This window comes from Rhinatrema bivittatum, chromosome 4 (genome assembly GCF_901001135.1).
Source record: "Rhinatrema bivittatum chromosome 4, aRhiBiv1.1, whole genome shotgun sequence".
NCBI classification, from domain to species: domain Eukaryota; kingdom Metazoa; phylum Chordata; class Amphibia; order Gymnophiona; family Rhinatrematidae; genus Rhinatrema; species Rhinatrema bivittatum.
The window spans coordinates 49,046,960-49,061,788 of record NC_042618.1 but is presented as its reverse complement, the minus strand read 5'-3'; the positions used below and the strand labels follow the sequence as shown (position 1 = coordinate 49,061,788).

Below are 14,829 nucleotides of genomic sequence, written 5' to 3'. Positions count from 1 at the left end.
GACTTTGTGGGGTAGTGGGGATAAGGGACTCCCCCGCCTCGTGCTGATCTCCAGGGTTACCCACCCCAGCACTGCCTATATTTATTTATTTATTTATTTATTTAGGGTTTTTATATACCGGAAGTTCCTGTATAAAATACATATCACTCCGGTTCACATTTAACAGAGATAACTATCGCCGGGGAGGCGGTTTACATGGAACATATCGAAATAATGAACGGATAATATATAATAAAGTACAATCTCTTGGGAAAAAACAACTAAGATCAACTAAGAACAACTAAGATCAACTTAGAACACAACTTGGAAAAATATAACTGAAGTAATATAAACATTAGATTATTGCTGTAAGGCAAGGATGGTTGTTGTTCTTCTTGCTTTTAGCTCTCTGGGAAAGCTTGACGGAAGAGCCAAGTCTTGAGTTTCACTTTGAAAGTAGTATGGCACGGCTCCATGCGGAGGTCCGGTGGTAGGGAGTTCCAGAGAGACGGGCCCGCTGTGGTTACAGCGCGTTTCCTCAGGGTAGATTTTGCAGGTTGGGTGATCATTCTGTTCTGGTATGCCCTTCTGGTTGGTTTTTTAGAGGAGTGTAGTTGAAGCTGGAAGGTTAAGTTGAGTGGAGAGATGTTATGTAGGGCCTTATGAATCATCATGCAGGTTTTGAACTGAATCCTGTATTTGATGGGCAGCCAATGGAGATGCTGGAGGATCGGGGTGATATGGTCCCTTTTTTTGGCGTTTGTAAGTATCCTTGCAGTGGCATTCAGGACCATCTGGAGAGGTTTGGTGGTGCAGGCGGGAAGGCCCTGCAGGAGTGAATTGCAGTAATCTAGTTTAGGGAGAATGATGGCTTGGAGTACTGTGCGGAAATCCCTATAGAGTAGAAGGGGCTTTAGTTTCTTTAGCACTTGTAACTTAAAGAAGCATTCTTTTGTAGTGTTATTTATGAATTTATTGAGGCTGAGTCTGTTGTCTAGTAGTACTCCCAGATCTCTGACTTGAGGTGCGGTGGCATATCCTGAGGTGTCTGGAGAGTTGCTGGATGTTGGCGGGGCAGATTGATCCGGTGCTATTATGAGTATTTCCGTTTTGTTGGTGTTTAGAACCAGGTTGAGGCTGGTTAGAAGATCGTTGATGGATGTATATAGGCGCAGAACTATAGGCGCAGAACTCTTCAGTCCAGAGCTCGGTAAGTCTCCGGGCTCTGCCCCTTTACCCAGGGAAGAAATCTCACTTCTCTGTGCTTCCTGCCTCCGGATTGGTTCTTCTGCTCCCCGAAGAGAGCCAGATTCTGATTGACTTCTGCTGATCTGAAAGTACTGAAAGAAAGTAAGTCTCTTCACACACATTAACAGACCCTGGGGGTCCTGGATCAGGAAAGAAATGTATTAACACTGCAGGTAAAAGATAATGCTTATGGAAAAAAAATAATACATTAAGATGCATTTGTAGCCCTGAGCTGCTGTAAAATGAACATTAATGGCAGCACATGAAAAGAGGAAGCCGTCTTGCTGCTTGAGTTAATCAAGGCTACGTGTAAGAGAGTTGCTGATAAAGGGGGGGGGGGGGGAATAGGAAAATATCTTAGGGGAAAGCACTTAAAGCAGTTCCAGTAATCTGCGTGTATGCCTTCAGCACGTGGAGCTCTACACTTCATCAGATGGATAAGGGTGGCCTGCTTGGAAGTCAATCTCAGTTGGGGGTGCGCTTGAATATAATATAATATAATGTCCATACACATCTTCCTCTTCCTTTTCCACCTTGCCCTTACTTCCCCGCCTTCACCACAACAATGAAAGAATGTGATGGCTACGGTGCCTGGCCTATGGTTTTCCTTTCTTAGGTAAGGCAATCAATCATTTACCTGGGCTTTAAGGTGAATGTTTTCTCAACTGTCTAGTTCTAGCTCTGCCTGGCTCCCTGTAATAATGGTTGTTTTGATAAAAAGAAAAGATTGATAAGGGTGTTTACAAAGAAATTAAAAAGGCGCAGTCTGATTTGGAAATCTACAAAAACTAGGGAAGCAAATGCACGTGGGCATGTGGCCAGTGAAGAGCAAGGAAGTACAGGAAACTGCTGGGGATTTGTTTTTTTCACTTTAGAGTCTGGGGTCTATTACTTAAAATAAAAAGATGTTCTACATTAAACTGCTGTCCACAATAGAGATTTAGATTTTTTTGTTTTACCGACATTTGATTTGGTTTACATTCAGGTACTGTAGGTATTCCCCTATCCCCAGAGAGCTTACAATCTAACTTTTGTATCTGAGGCAATGGAGGGTAAAGAGACTTGGCCAAGGTCTCAAGGAGTAACAGCAGGACTCAAACCCTGGTCTCCTAGTTCATAGCCCACTGCGCTAACCACTAGGCTATTCCTCTTCCCTTTAAACTCCAGGCATATTTCCTGTAACTATTCAAGAACAAGGATTCAGAATCAGCACATCTCAGCCTCAGCAAGTGAGGTGTCCCAGGGGCTTGTGACTCAAACGTTTGCTGGCTTTTATTGCCAGAGGAAGGCAACGCCCAGTAATCATTGGCTCTTGTCCATATAAGGACTTTCTAAAATTTAGGGTAAAGATGATGTCCCAAATATGGTCTTTCCTGTTTCCTCCATTTTGTAGAGCCAATAGAATTCAATTAATAGGGTTTTTCCAAGATGATAGTTTATTAAAATTCTGGCTAATTCTGAGCAATCCCAGTGACTCAGATGCATGCTTCCTGCCTTAAGGTCCAGGGGTTTCTGATTCAAGACCCAAGTCAACATTTTAAGTTGATGCAGCCGCGCAAGCTTAAGCCGTAATTGAATGCTGGTGATTTTCATACGGTGCTGCAATCGCTGGTCTTGTCAAAACTCGATTGCTGCAGTTCCATCTGTCTTGGCCTGTCTGACTCATTGCAGGTGATTCAAAACACCGCAACAAGAATTTTAACTGGTACTGCCCCCGTTGTGTGTTACCTCCACCAGCTACTGATTCACAAAGCACTAGGCAACGAAATGCCAGAGTGCATTAGTGTGCTTTTGAAGATCTTCAGCCCTGCTAGAAAATTAAGATCAGCCGACTGTTGCTTACCAGAATTACCTTCTGAGTGTTCTATTCAATTAGATGCCGGTCCTCTATTATGGAATTCCATGCCAGAGAACTTCTGGAAAGAGCTGGGGGGGCGGGGGTGTCTCACAACGTTTAAAAAGCAGCTAAACCCCTTTCTTTTTAAAGAGGCCTTTAAGCTATAATGGTGAAGCACTTTGACTAGCTGACGTTTTTGCGAACATGGAGCATACAGCTCTAATGATTACCAGTTTAATAAGGCTGGATTTTATAGCAAGCTCATATGTATTATGTGTTGCTGCTTTGTTTAATGCACATATCTACATATTTACTTGTGAGCTGCCGAGAACATAATTTAATTAAATGAAAAATGATGTTTATTTTAGTGGTGGTGTTTTCCACTACTTTATGCCCAGACAGCTAAATCCAATAATTTATTTCAGTTTTAAAACAAACATCCAGGACTCATGTTTTTGGGCTCATTAAAGGACAAGAGAAGGCATTATCGGCCTGTTCTTTGTATTGTTTGCATTGTAAATGAGCTATCACAGGCTTGAACTTTGAAAAGGATTTCCATGCTTAATGCCTGCGTATTGTTATACACACAAAATGGCATTGTAGAAGGCAGAGTTGGGGGGGAGAAATCATTAATATGTACTTCTAAAAATCAATATTTTGGGCCTAATTTTCAAATACATTTAAAACTGGGTTTTACGCATGTAAATGCACTTTACCTATGTAAGTGGGCTTTTGAAAATTGCTACGTTATATGCCATTGAATTGTCAATAAGTTTTACCAGCATTAAGTGCATTTAACTTAGATAAATGACTTTTTAAAATTGCTATGATAGTATGTTACATTTACACGTGAAACTCCTTTGAAAATTGCTTCCTGTGGGCCTGATTGTCAAAAGCATTTATATGTTTAAAATTGGATTTACATATGTAAATGCACTTTACCTGTGTCAATGGGCTTTTGAAATTTGCTACATTATATGTCATTGAATTTTTGATAGGTTTTATCTGCATTGGGACAGTAACTTTTAAGCAAGCGCACATAAGCATCTATAATATATCGGGCTTGGTGTCCGTCAGTGCTCGCACATGTTCCACAGCCCGCAGATAGATGGCACTACAATGCTGTCCATCAGTGCTCGCGCAGCCAAGAGGTACTGCACAACATTCCTCCCTCAAACCGCAAGGACAGCGGCCATCGCGGCAGGCAGCAAATAGCAGGCTGCGAACGAAGCGCGTCCCGCGGCACACGCTCCGTTCGTGGCGAAGATGAAAGCACGGCGCGCCCTTCGTGGCGAAAAGTGAAGGCCCCCGTGTGCCGCGATCAGCGCGCCCGGCCCTTCATCTTCGCTGTGAACGGAGCCTGTACCACGGGTTGCGCTCCGTTTGCGGCCTGCCGGGCTCTCCGCTGCTATTTTATGATCAAGCCAAAAATGGAAGGCCACCGTGTGCCTCGAACGCTGCGCCAGGACTTCCTCTTCGCCGTAGACGACGCGCCAGACCTTCATCTTTGCCACCAACGGCGCGGGTCCCGCAGCATGCCTGTGACAGAGGAGGGTGTGAGAGATAGCATGGGGAGGGGGGGGGTTGCTGGTGAGAGAGAATGTGTGTGTGCGAGAGGGGGGTCACAGAGAGCATGGTTGGTAAGAGGGGGGTGGGGAGGGGGATGCCGGTGAGAGAGAATGTGTGTGTGAGAGAGGAGAGGGGAATTTCGTTTTTCCTTTTCACCTAACGCTTCCATACAAGAGCATATGTGCCAATAAAAAGGCTCGCCGCCCAGTCATAGAACGGGAGTTGCTAGTAAATCCTATATTGTCTACGCAAGTATTATATAAAATATACCTATCACGCATATGTTTGCTCCTAATTATAAGCATTTACACAAGCAACTGCTATTCGCGCATTTTCCTTAGGAATTGTCGGCTTCTACACATGAAAGTGAGCTCATTTTCTAACATTCGTATGTGAAGGAAAAGACCAGTTTTGCCAGTTAGTCCATCAGTTTACCCATTCTATCTCTAGCTCATCAAGACCCCCATGGTTCTTTAGCCTGCATGCCCACAGGTTTAACCAGAACCCTCACGTAGTCTGTATTTGGCTAGAAATAGTTTTATTCTGACTTAAACCTGATAAATAGCCTAAGTAAATATGCGCAGGCATGAGCCAATCACGCGCTTGTGTTTGCAGGTTATAAAATTTCAACTTACGCGTGCATATGTTGACCCCGCCCCAACTCACCCCCCCAAATCCACCCCTTTTTTACGCCACAAAAATATTTGAGCATGGGTAATTGTGCGCGTATATGCAAGGTCTATAAAATAGCCTCCGCATGAATAAGCGCTTCTTCCGCACGCATCTGCCATTTTATAAGAACTAGTGAGGAGGCATCTAGGTGCATGATGCTGGATACTGTGGAGAGGCCTGCATTAAAGGCTCCATGAAATAGCATGTAGACTGGAGCTGCTGGTGGTTGTGGCTGGTCAGGAGGGCGGCCTTTGAAGCATCTCCGCCCATAGCGTCATAATGCATGCCCTGCATCTTCTCCTTCATTGCCTCCCAGAGGCCCTGCACTTCCTCTCTCCTGGAGGCCTGGTGTTCTAGTGGATCAAAAACCTCTCTGTGTGACTGGCTGCTATCTCATCTTCATGAGGAGGAACTTGCTCCTGTTGGCCACCTTCAAGATGCTAACTTCAAAAGACTATTCGTGTATACATCGTCCTTTTATGGGCCGATTGCCACTTGGTTGCATTATATAGATGACATTTCTATGGTGTGGACGTGCTCTGAAGTACAGTTTTTCTTGATTTTCTAGATTCCTGTGATCCCAACCTGGGGTTTCAGGCCCAGATACATCTTTCAACTGTTGCCTTTTTTAATATTCCCATCACACTGTGCCATAGTGTGTTTTCTACCACCATATACCGCAAACCCACTGATCGCGATAATCTCCATTTCACGAGTCATCATCTGAGAGTCCTATGTGAAAACATACCAGTGAGTCAATTTTTTCGTCTTTGGTGATTATGTTCTTCCTGTGAACAATTTTTGATGTAGGCCCGTAGTATGCTGGTACTGTTTCAAGTGCGTGGCTATCCCTATAAAATCTTGAAATGAGCCATAAAATGCGCATACTACTCTAATCATGATCTACTCCTTACCCCACAGAGCAGGTCCTCTTCCTTGGAACTCACCTGTTCTGCCTTTTTCTTCTAGAATTGTTTGGGTTTATGCAGTGATTCGTCAATTCTGGCATATTGTCCACCCACATCCACTTTTCCAGGATCCCCCCTATTTTGCGTTCATCGTGGCCGCAGTTTTAGGAATGTGCTGGTTTCATCTGATTTACATACTGCACAGAGTGACGGCTCTGTCACTCCAAGTCACGCCCCTTGTGGCTCTTGTGCTGCTTGCCCGTTTTCAGAAATGTTATCTAGCTTCACCAGTCCTAAAAACCAAATCCCACCTGCCATCAGTATCTTAAATTTGTGATTTTGCTGAGATGAACATTTTAAATACTTTAATTTTTTTGCTTTAGTGTTTGTCTCTACCCACTTTGTTAAATTTTATTTTCAGTAATTTCATCTTTCATCCAACTTTTCAAAAGTTGCGCTACCAGCACAAAAGTTGAGGAATATGTATTATCACATTTCATTTTTTTTAAACTGGCAGATTCCTTTCTTACATACATATCACATACACACACACACAGAAGCTCCATTCCTTTCTCACATACACACCACATGCACGCACACAGAAAGAAGATTGGCGCAGCCGGTCTAGCTGATCACATGACCGAAGAAAGGAAGATCGGCACAGCCGGAGACCAGGTGCCGAGACTCAGGGGGCACCACGACAGGCAGCCAGCCCCCAACTCGCCCTGCCTCCCCCCCAGTACCACCCTCCCGATGTCCCCCTGGTAGCCCAGCGGAGAACCCGGGAGCGATCTGCCGCTCCCGGGGCCTCGGCTGCCATTAACCAAAGGGCACTTTTTGCCCTTTCAAAATTCTGCTGCTTGCCACGGCACTCCCTAAGTCTCTGTGCCCTAGGCACAGGCCTAGCTTGCCTCATGGTTCCTCCGGCCCTGCTCATGACAGGAGTGTATAAATTACAGCCCTTCTGTCCCTCCCTTTAACCTCATTGTATGATCAATTTCAAGATTCAGGAGTTGGATTTGAATAAAGATGTCAAATGATATGCATTTGTAAGGACTATCATCCTTTCTACGCTCTTTTTCATTTGTGACTATATAGCGTCACACATTGATAAATGATGGCACTAAATAAATAATAATAAAAAATATATATATATATATACATACATACACACACACACACACATACATATACACTGTCTAATCAGCATTGTGAGAGACAGTCTTTAACCGGAGACTAATTTCTGTCCAGGTGTAATAAACTCATATCCAAATTTCCTCTGCGAATTGATGGCAAAACAGTATCCCAAATCCTCCAATTCCAAGAATCAACAGAATGCTGCAATTCCAAGCAGTTTGCAGTTTTTGGTTTTCCAATTAGCTAGTTATTGTCACAATTCTGATGTTTGACCATCCTTTGACAAAAAGAACACAAAGCCTTACCTACGTAGAGTAGTGAAAAAAACCATTGAATAAAATATACATCACCCTTAGATGTACATTTAAAAAGTGAGACCCCTGCAACCCAGAGCAATGTGTGAGGCAGGGCACAGTATGTGTGTGTGAGCAGGCAGACTCCAGCAAGGAGGGGGGAGGATAGGAGGAACATTCGCCAGGTGACTTAAGGGAGGGGAGGGAGAAGTAGGGAGGTGACGAGGGCGAGGCATAATTTTTAGGATGGCCTTGCCCCTTAAAAATCAGGCAAACAGCAAAAAGCCCTCCTTTTCTTATCAGCGTCCTACCGGCAGTTTGGTGTGGCCTCTAGCACTGCCGAAGACTCATTTGCCTCTCTTCTTTTGATTCATTGGAGCTGAGAAGGCTCCTGGTTAGCAGATGGAGTTATGTTATAACATTAAAAAAAAAAAAAGAGAAGCGTGAACAAGTCTGTCAACAGGCGCTTTTTTGAAAAAAAGAAAAGAACATTTTTTGTGAAATGATGACATGGAGTGGAGTCTTCAATTTTAAAAACTCTCAGTGAAGCTCCACGTTGGATGCCCTTTTCTAAAATGTGGTATTGTTTTGGGATTAATGCATATTGAATTTCTCCTTCATTTACTATCTGTTTTACATGATTGATGCGGGGGTTTGAATGCCTCTTGTGATATTTTTCACAATATCCAGTCACAGAAGTGTTTACTCTAGCACTAAATGTTGGCCACTGTGGGCCCACTTCATGTCAACCCATGCACAAACAAACTCCCCCCTTCCCCCAAGAGCTCCCAGTAGTGCCCAACCATGCACAATCATACCTACCCCCACCACCTCCTCCAGAGCCTCCCCTAATGCCCATCCATGCACTACCTTTCAGGTTAATTTTAAAATGAGCGTGCCTGCACCCACGCGCGCGTGTACGGGCACGCGAGTGGAGATATGCCGGAATTCCAAATCATGCGCACACTTGCATGTGTATGATTTAAAAATACGCCTCCCACAAGTAAATATGCTCCTAATTTTAAGAGGTTACCTGAGGAAACATACGTCGCATGTCTTCCCTAGGACTTTGTCAGCTGTAACGCGCGGAGGTAAGTGGATATTAAAACATGCCTGCGCCAGGGACTGTCCCAGCTTTTAGTTCACCAGTTTGCCCGGTCAATCTTGAGGTCATCCAGACCCCTCTCGTTCTTCATCAGGCGCTTCCGCCAAGTGAGCCGGACCCCTCACCCTGTGGTGTTAGACCTAAAATGCGTTTTCTGCAGACTTGCTCCTCCTCGGGAGCGGCAGTAAATATACGCGGCTAACAAGCTAGCGCACGACTTCACCCCAGAACACCTCTTTTTCCACCCCCTTATTTTTTTGCTCACACATGCGCATGTTTGCACTTAATTCAGAGTTTTTAAAAATCCGCATGGCTCGCGCTTGGCCCGCACATGGGCGTGTATGGGCATTTTAGCGTGAGCAGCACTTAAAAATCGACCCCTTACCTAGCTCCACTACCCACATTATACTTACCCCACTTGGGTAGGAGGCTCCCCTGTTAAAGGCCCAGCGCACTGCATGCCAGGCCAGCGTGCTCCTCCGGAGGTTCCTGCTAAAAACAGGGATTGGGAAAAGCTCCCACTCATCCTCAGGGACACCAGACAGGGGACATCACTGGTGGCGATGATGGGCTGCCTGACTGGAGGCGGGATTTTCTGTCTCCATGGCCTAGAGGAACCGGAAGCGCCGCCCTGGGGGAAGCGTGGGTATGCAGTGCATGCAAATAGATCTCATGGATATTAATTGTGGAATTCCTGAATATCCAAATTGGGTTGCAGCCCTCAGGGTCTGAATTTGGCGACCTCTGATTCAGATGTTCAAGTGGAAAGGTAGAGTACCAAAATTGCTGCAGCAGCTAATAAAACAAAAATCTTTATAATAGTAAGACCATACGATGTTAGGTAAAATAGAAGTGAAGCTCTTTAAGGAAATTTCAGGTATGGTGTCATTGCAAGTTCAGCATCTGGTTATGGGTATGACTGCTTTTAGCGGGCATTAATAAAGATTGTGTTTCCTTTATGGGCAAGCAAGCAGTAGCATCACAGAGTGGCAGCATAATTTGCCACAGTAAAGAAATGTTTCAGTCCCTAAAAAACAGGTAAATAAGTCTTTAGGTCACCTCCTCTTCTCATCATTGCAATATTATTTAGATTCACTTTATCTGACTAAGAGTATTTAGAGAGGAAATATTTGTTTAGTTTAACAACAGATGGAATGACTGATATTTCTTGGCAAAGCAATGATTATGTAGCACATGCTATAAGAGAAAAAGATTGGAATAAATATTAGATTATATGTCTGGAATACTTTCAGACTAAAGATATATGCCATATCAATACATGCATGAGGGGAAGGTATGCAGAGTTGAATCTTTCGAACTGACAAGTACATGTTAATACAAGAACAAAATGGTTTTGATACTCTAATACTAAGATACATATTACAAAGATATATTTTGATAAATTTGAGAAAAGGAATGTACTAAAATGTCCTCAAGGCTTCAAAAATAGTTGTAGATGTACAGCATTTTGTAGTCCTGTGTGTCAGAGTATCAGCTCTTGTTATTTTTTTATTTTATGTATTAATGTTCGCTATTCACTAGGGAGGTAATGTTCAAAGGAGTTATGCATGTAAATGTAACATACAATCAGAGCAATTTTCAAAAGCCGATTCACACACTTTGGACCTGATTTTCAAAAGCATTTGCACGCTTAAAATTTGGTTTTACACATGTAAATGCACTTTACCCATGTCAGTGAGCTTTTGAAAATTGCTACAATATATACCATTGAATTGTCCATAGGTTATTCACATGTAAGTGCACTTTATGGGCCGGATTTTAAAAGCCCTACGCACACCGGGCCTATTTTATAAAGGCCCGGCAACACGCATAAAACCCCGGGACACATCTAAGTCCCGGGCTTTACTAAAGGGGCAGTCCGGGGGCGGGGTGGGGTGGGGTCAGAGGCTCCCGGCACAGCGGCCAGTTGCCGCTGTGCTGGGGATCGCACACCGGCAGTCGGCCGGCGCGCGCAACTTACTTCAGCCCCAGGGCCGAAGTAAGTTTTGCAACAGAAGAAAAAAAAAGAAAAAGGTAGGGGGGGAAAGGGCGGGGGAGGTAAGGGAAGGTGGGGTGGGGGAGTAGGGAGTGGGGAAAGGCAGCACGGGCTCGGCGCGCGCAAGGTGCACAATTGTGCACCCCCTTGTGCGCACATGTTATAAAATCGCGTGTCCATGTACGCGCCCCGGGTAGTGCGTGCACATGGACACGCTCGCACATGTTTTAAAATCTAGCCCTAAGCGCGTAAATGGCTTTTGAAAATTGCTATAATAGTATGTTAAATTTACACGTGTAACTCCTTTTAAAATAACCTCCTTAAAGTGCACTTACATGTATAAAGCCTATTGACAATTCCATGGCATATATTGTAACAATTTTCAAAGCCTACTTAGACACGTAAAGTGCATTTACAAGTGTAAAACCCAATTTTAAGCATGCAAATCCTTTTGAAAATTACCCCTTGTGTTTGGAAAATAGAGTGTCATGTAGGAGTTGTTATTGAAATATTCATCAATAATTTTTTAAGAAGTAACTAAGGGGCAGATTTTAAAATGTACGCCCGATTTTATAACATGCGCGAGCAACTGCACTCATGTTATAAAATCAGGGGTTGGCACACGCAAGAGGATGCACACTAGTGTACCTTGCGCGTGCCGAGCCCTTGGGGAGACCAGCTGGCTTTCCCCGTTCCCTCTGAGACTGCTCCGAAATTGGAGTGGCCTCAGAGGGAACTTTACTCCCCTCCCCCCCCCGCCCCGTTCCCCCCCCCCCCCCCCCCGCCCCCAGCTCGAAAAAAAAACCAACCCGTACCTTTGTTTTAGAAGTTACGCCTGCCAGAGGCAGGTGTAACTTGCGCACGCCGGCCAAGTGCTGTGCCACCGTGCGATCCTCCGGCCGCTGTGCCAGAGTCCTCGGCCACGCCTCCCGAACCGTCTGCCCCACCCCCATCCTGCCCACCAATTCAGAAAAGCCCCGGGACATACGCTCGTCCCAAGGCTTTACACGCGCCGCTGGGCCTTTTGAAAATAGGCCCGGCGCACGTAACCCCCCTACGCGCATAAATCCTCGAAAATCTGCCCCTAAGTGCATTATGTACTTATCTTTGGCATGAAAGAATAGGAAAAATAGTTCTTCACTGCAAAATGTGTCAAGTGCTGTATCTGCTGAGAAAAGATGGTACAATCTGAGATCTGTCTTGTTTCTTTTCTTGTTTTTTTTTCTTAGCACAGAACAAGCCCCTGGCACTTTCTGAAAGAGTTGCTTCTTGAGTGTTACCCATAGTATGGTCCCTTAAGTTCATGGCTGAAAGGCCAAGGAAGAGCCTAAAAGAATATTACATTCTTTCCAGTATTCATTCTATTACATAATTAGAGGATTCCAGCTGGACATTGTCTTAACCTTTGAGCTCCCTAAACCCAAAGGGGTACATTTTAAAAGACAGCGCGCGTGCGTACTTTTGTTCGCACATCAGGAGCGAACAAAAGTACGCTGGATTTTATAAGATACGCGCGTAGCCGCCCGTATCTTATAAAATCTGGGGTCGGCGCGCACAAGGGGGTGCACATTTGTGCAACTTGCGCGCGACGAGCCCTGTGGACAATTCAATGGTCAATTGTATATATTGTAGCAATTTTCAAAAGCTCACTGACATGGGTAAAGTGCATTTACATGTGTAAAACCAAGCCCCCTGGCCACGCCCCCGACCACCCCTTTTCGCAAGCCCCGGGACTTACGCGCGTCCCAGGGCTTGCGCACGCCGCCGAGCCTATGCAAAATAGGCTCGGCACGCGCAGGGGGGGGGTTTTAAAAGGGTTACGCTTGTACCTTATGCGCGTAACCCTTTTAAAATCTGGCCCAAAGCTCTTACAAATAGACAGCATGAGATACGATGTGATGATTCATAATTTTGGGAATTAGAGTAAGATATGTGAGTAGAATTTAGTTGTACTTCCTGGATGACTAGCCCTGAAAGTTCAGCTGCCGGTTTCATGAATCTCAAGCAGGCCAGTAAACCATCAGTGCTATTTTGCAGATGTTTTTAATACTTGTAGAAAAAAAAAAAGTCTATGGTTCTCTGTGAAACTTTTTGAATTCATGACAAAAAATCTGTAATGAGAGACATCGGGGTAGATTTTCAGAGGGTTACGCTCGTAACCCACCGAAAACCTACCCCAAACCCACCCTGCGCGCGCCGAGCCTATCTTCCTGGGGGGGGCGTGTCACGACCGTCGTGTCATCCGGGGGCGTGGCCACGGCCTCCGGACCAGCACCCGGACCGGAACATGGCGCGCGGCAGCCGGCCCGCGCAAAGTTACGCCTGCCTCAAGCAGGCGTAACTTGTTCAACAAAGGTGGGGGGTGGGTGGGGGGAGGCTGAAAGAAAGTTCCCTCCGAGGCCGCTCCGATTTCGGGCGGCCTCGGAGGGAACGGAGGCAGGCTGCGCGGCTCGGTGCGTGCAGGCTGCCGATTTTGGGCAGCCTTGCGCGCGCCGACCCTGGATTTTAATGGATACGCGCAGCTACGCTCGTATCTATTGAAATCCCGTGTACTCTTGTTTGCGCAAGTTTATAAAATCTGCCCCATTACCATTTTGCAAAGATAAAAATCTTTTTTTTTTTTTTTTCCTTTTTAGATCAGGAGTTGGTGTGACAGGATCAAAGCAGACAATATTTTATGCCGAGGTGGAGGACAGCATGAAAACTAACCCAGGAGGGGGCAAGCCTGAAGAAGGGGAGCTAATTGAAGTTGTGGATATTCCTCTTGCAGACGCCTTAAAGTTTTCTTTTGATGAAAGTTTCCCCAAGACAATGGGAGTTGTGTTTAGCTTCATGTGGTTTCAAAACAACATTGCCCCTCTTTTACCAAAAGATAAAAAATAAATGAAAATATACCAGATGATTAAGCAATTTTGATGTTCTGTAATGCCTAAGAGGTCAATACTCAAAGGGGCAGATTTTCTAACCTGCGTGTGTGGGGTACATATGTGTGCGTTACCCGGCGCGCACATATGTACACCCGATTTTATAACATGCACGCACTGCCACGTGCATGTTATAAAATCCGGGGTCGGCACGCACAAGGGGGTGCACACTTGTGCATCTTGCGCGCGCCGAGCCCTAGGGGAGCCCCAACGGCTTTCCCCATTCCCTCCGCTCCCCCCCCCCCACCACCTTCCCCTCCCTTCCCCTATCTAACCCACCCCCAGTCCTTTCTAAATCCCCCCCTCCCCACCTTGTTTTCAATAGTTGCACCTGCCTCTGGCAGGCGTAACTTGGGCGCGCCAGCCAGCTGCCGGTGCGCCACCCCCGGCACAGCCGCTGTGCCAGAGGCCTTGGTCCCGCCCCCAGACCGCCCCTGGACTGGTGCCCCACCCACGACCCTGCCCCCTTCCCGCCCCTTTTTCAAAGCCCCGGGACATGCGCGCGTCGCCAGTCTATGCAAAATAGGCTCGGCGCACGCAGGAGCAGGTTTTCGGGGTTACGCGCGTAACCCTTTGAAAATCTACCCCAAAGTGTTTGTCCGGCTAATTTTTGGAGTTATCTGGACAAACCACAACATATGAAATTTCCCTCCCCTCTCCCACTCACTGACAATTATATTTGGGTAAATTGTTACCCACGTGAAATTTACCCAGATAAAAAGAGGCCACATTAAAGGCATTCGCAGGACTTGGTTAAACTTTAGTTGACCAGCATAGATATTCAGTGCCAGCCAGCAAAAGTTATTCTGGTAAGTCTTGTCAGGCATATAACTGTCCTATCTGGTTAATTTTCTCCAGGGGTATTCAGGGGGACCTTTACTCGGCAAAGTTCTGCTGAATATCCAGATAAAGTTAACAGGATAAAGCTATCTGGGTAAGCTTAACCACAAAGAGGTAAATTTTCAAAGGGGCATGCAGACGTCCATGTGCGTGTGGTTCCCGGCACGCGCACATGGACGCGCCAATTTTATATCAGTGCGTGCAGGTGCCGACTTGTCCATGCAAGTAGGGATTTTAATTAGAAACGCGTGGCGATGCGACCGGGCCTTCCTCAGTTCCCAGTCCAGTCCAATAAAGGAGTGCACTGAGAGGGTACTTCCC

At 45.6% G+C, this 14,829-nt stretch overlaps 1 protein-coding gene across 1 annotated transcript in view; it reads left to right on the top strand.

Annotated features, from left to right (window-relative positions):
* The window catches only part of NUDT14 (nudix hydrolase 14), a 177,772-nt gene extending 164,138 nt beyond the window's left edge, over positions 1 to 13,634 (top strand). Inside the window, exon 5 of the mRNA XM_029598096.1 lies at positions 13,381 to 13,634. Coding sequence (XP_029453956.1) covers positions 13,381 to 13,627 — 247 coding nt within the window. The 3' untranslated portion in view covers positions 13,628 to 13,634. The remainder of the gene's footprint in view (positions 1 to 13,380) is intronic.
* Positions 13,635 to 14,829: the final 1,195 nt, after the last annotated feature.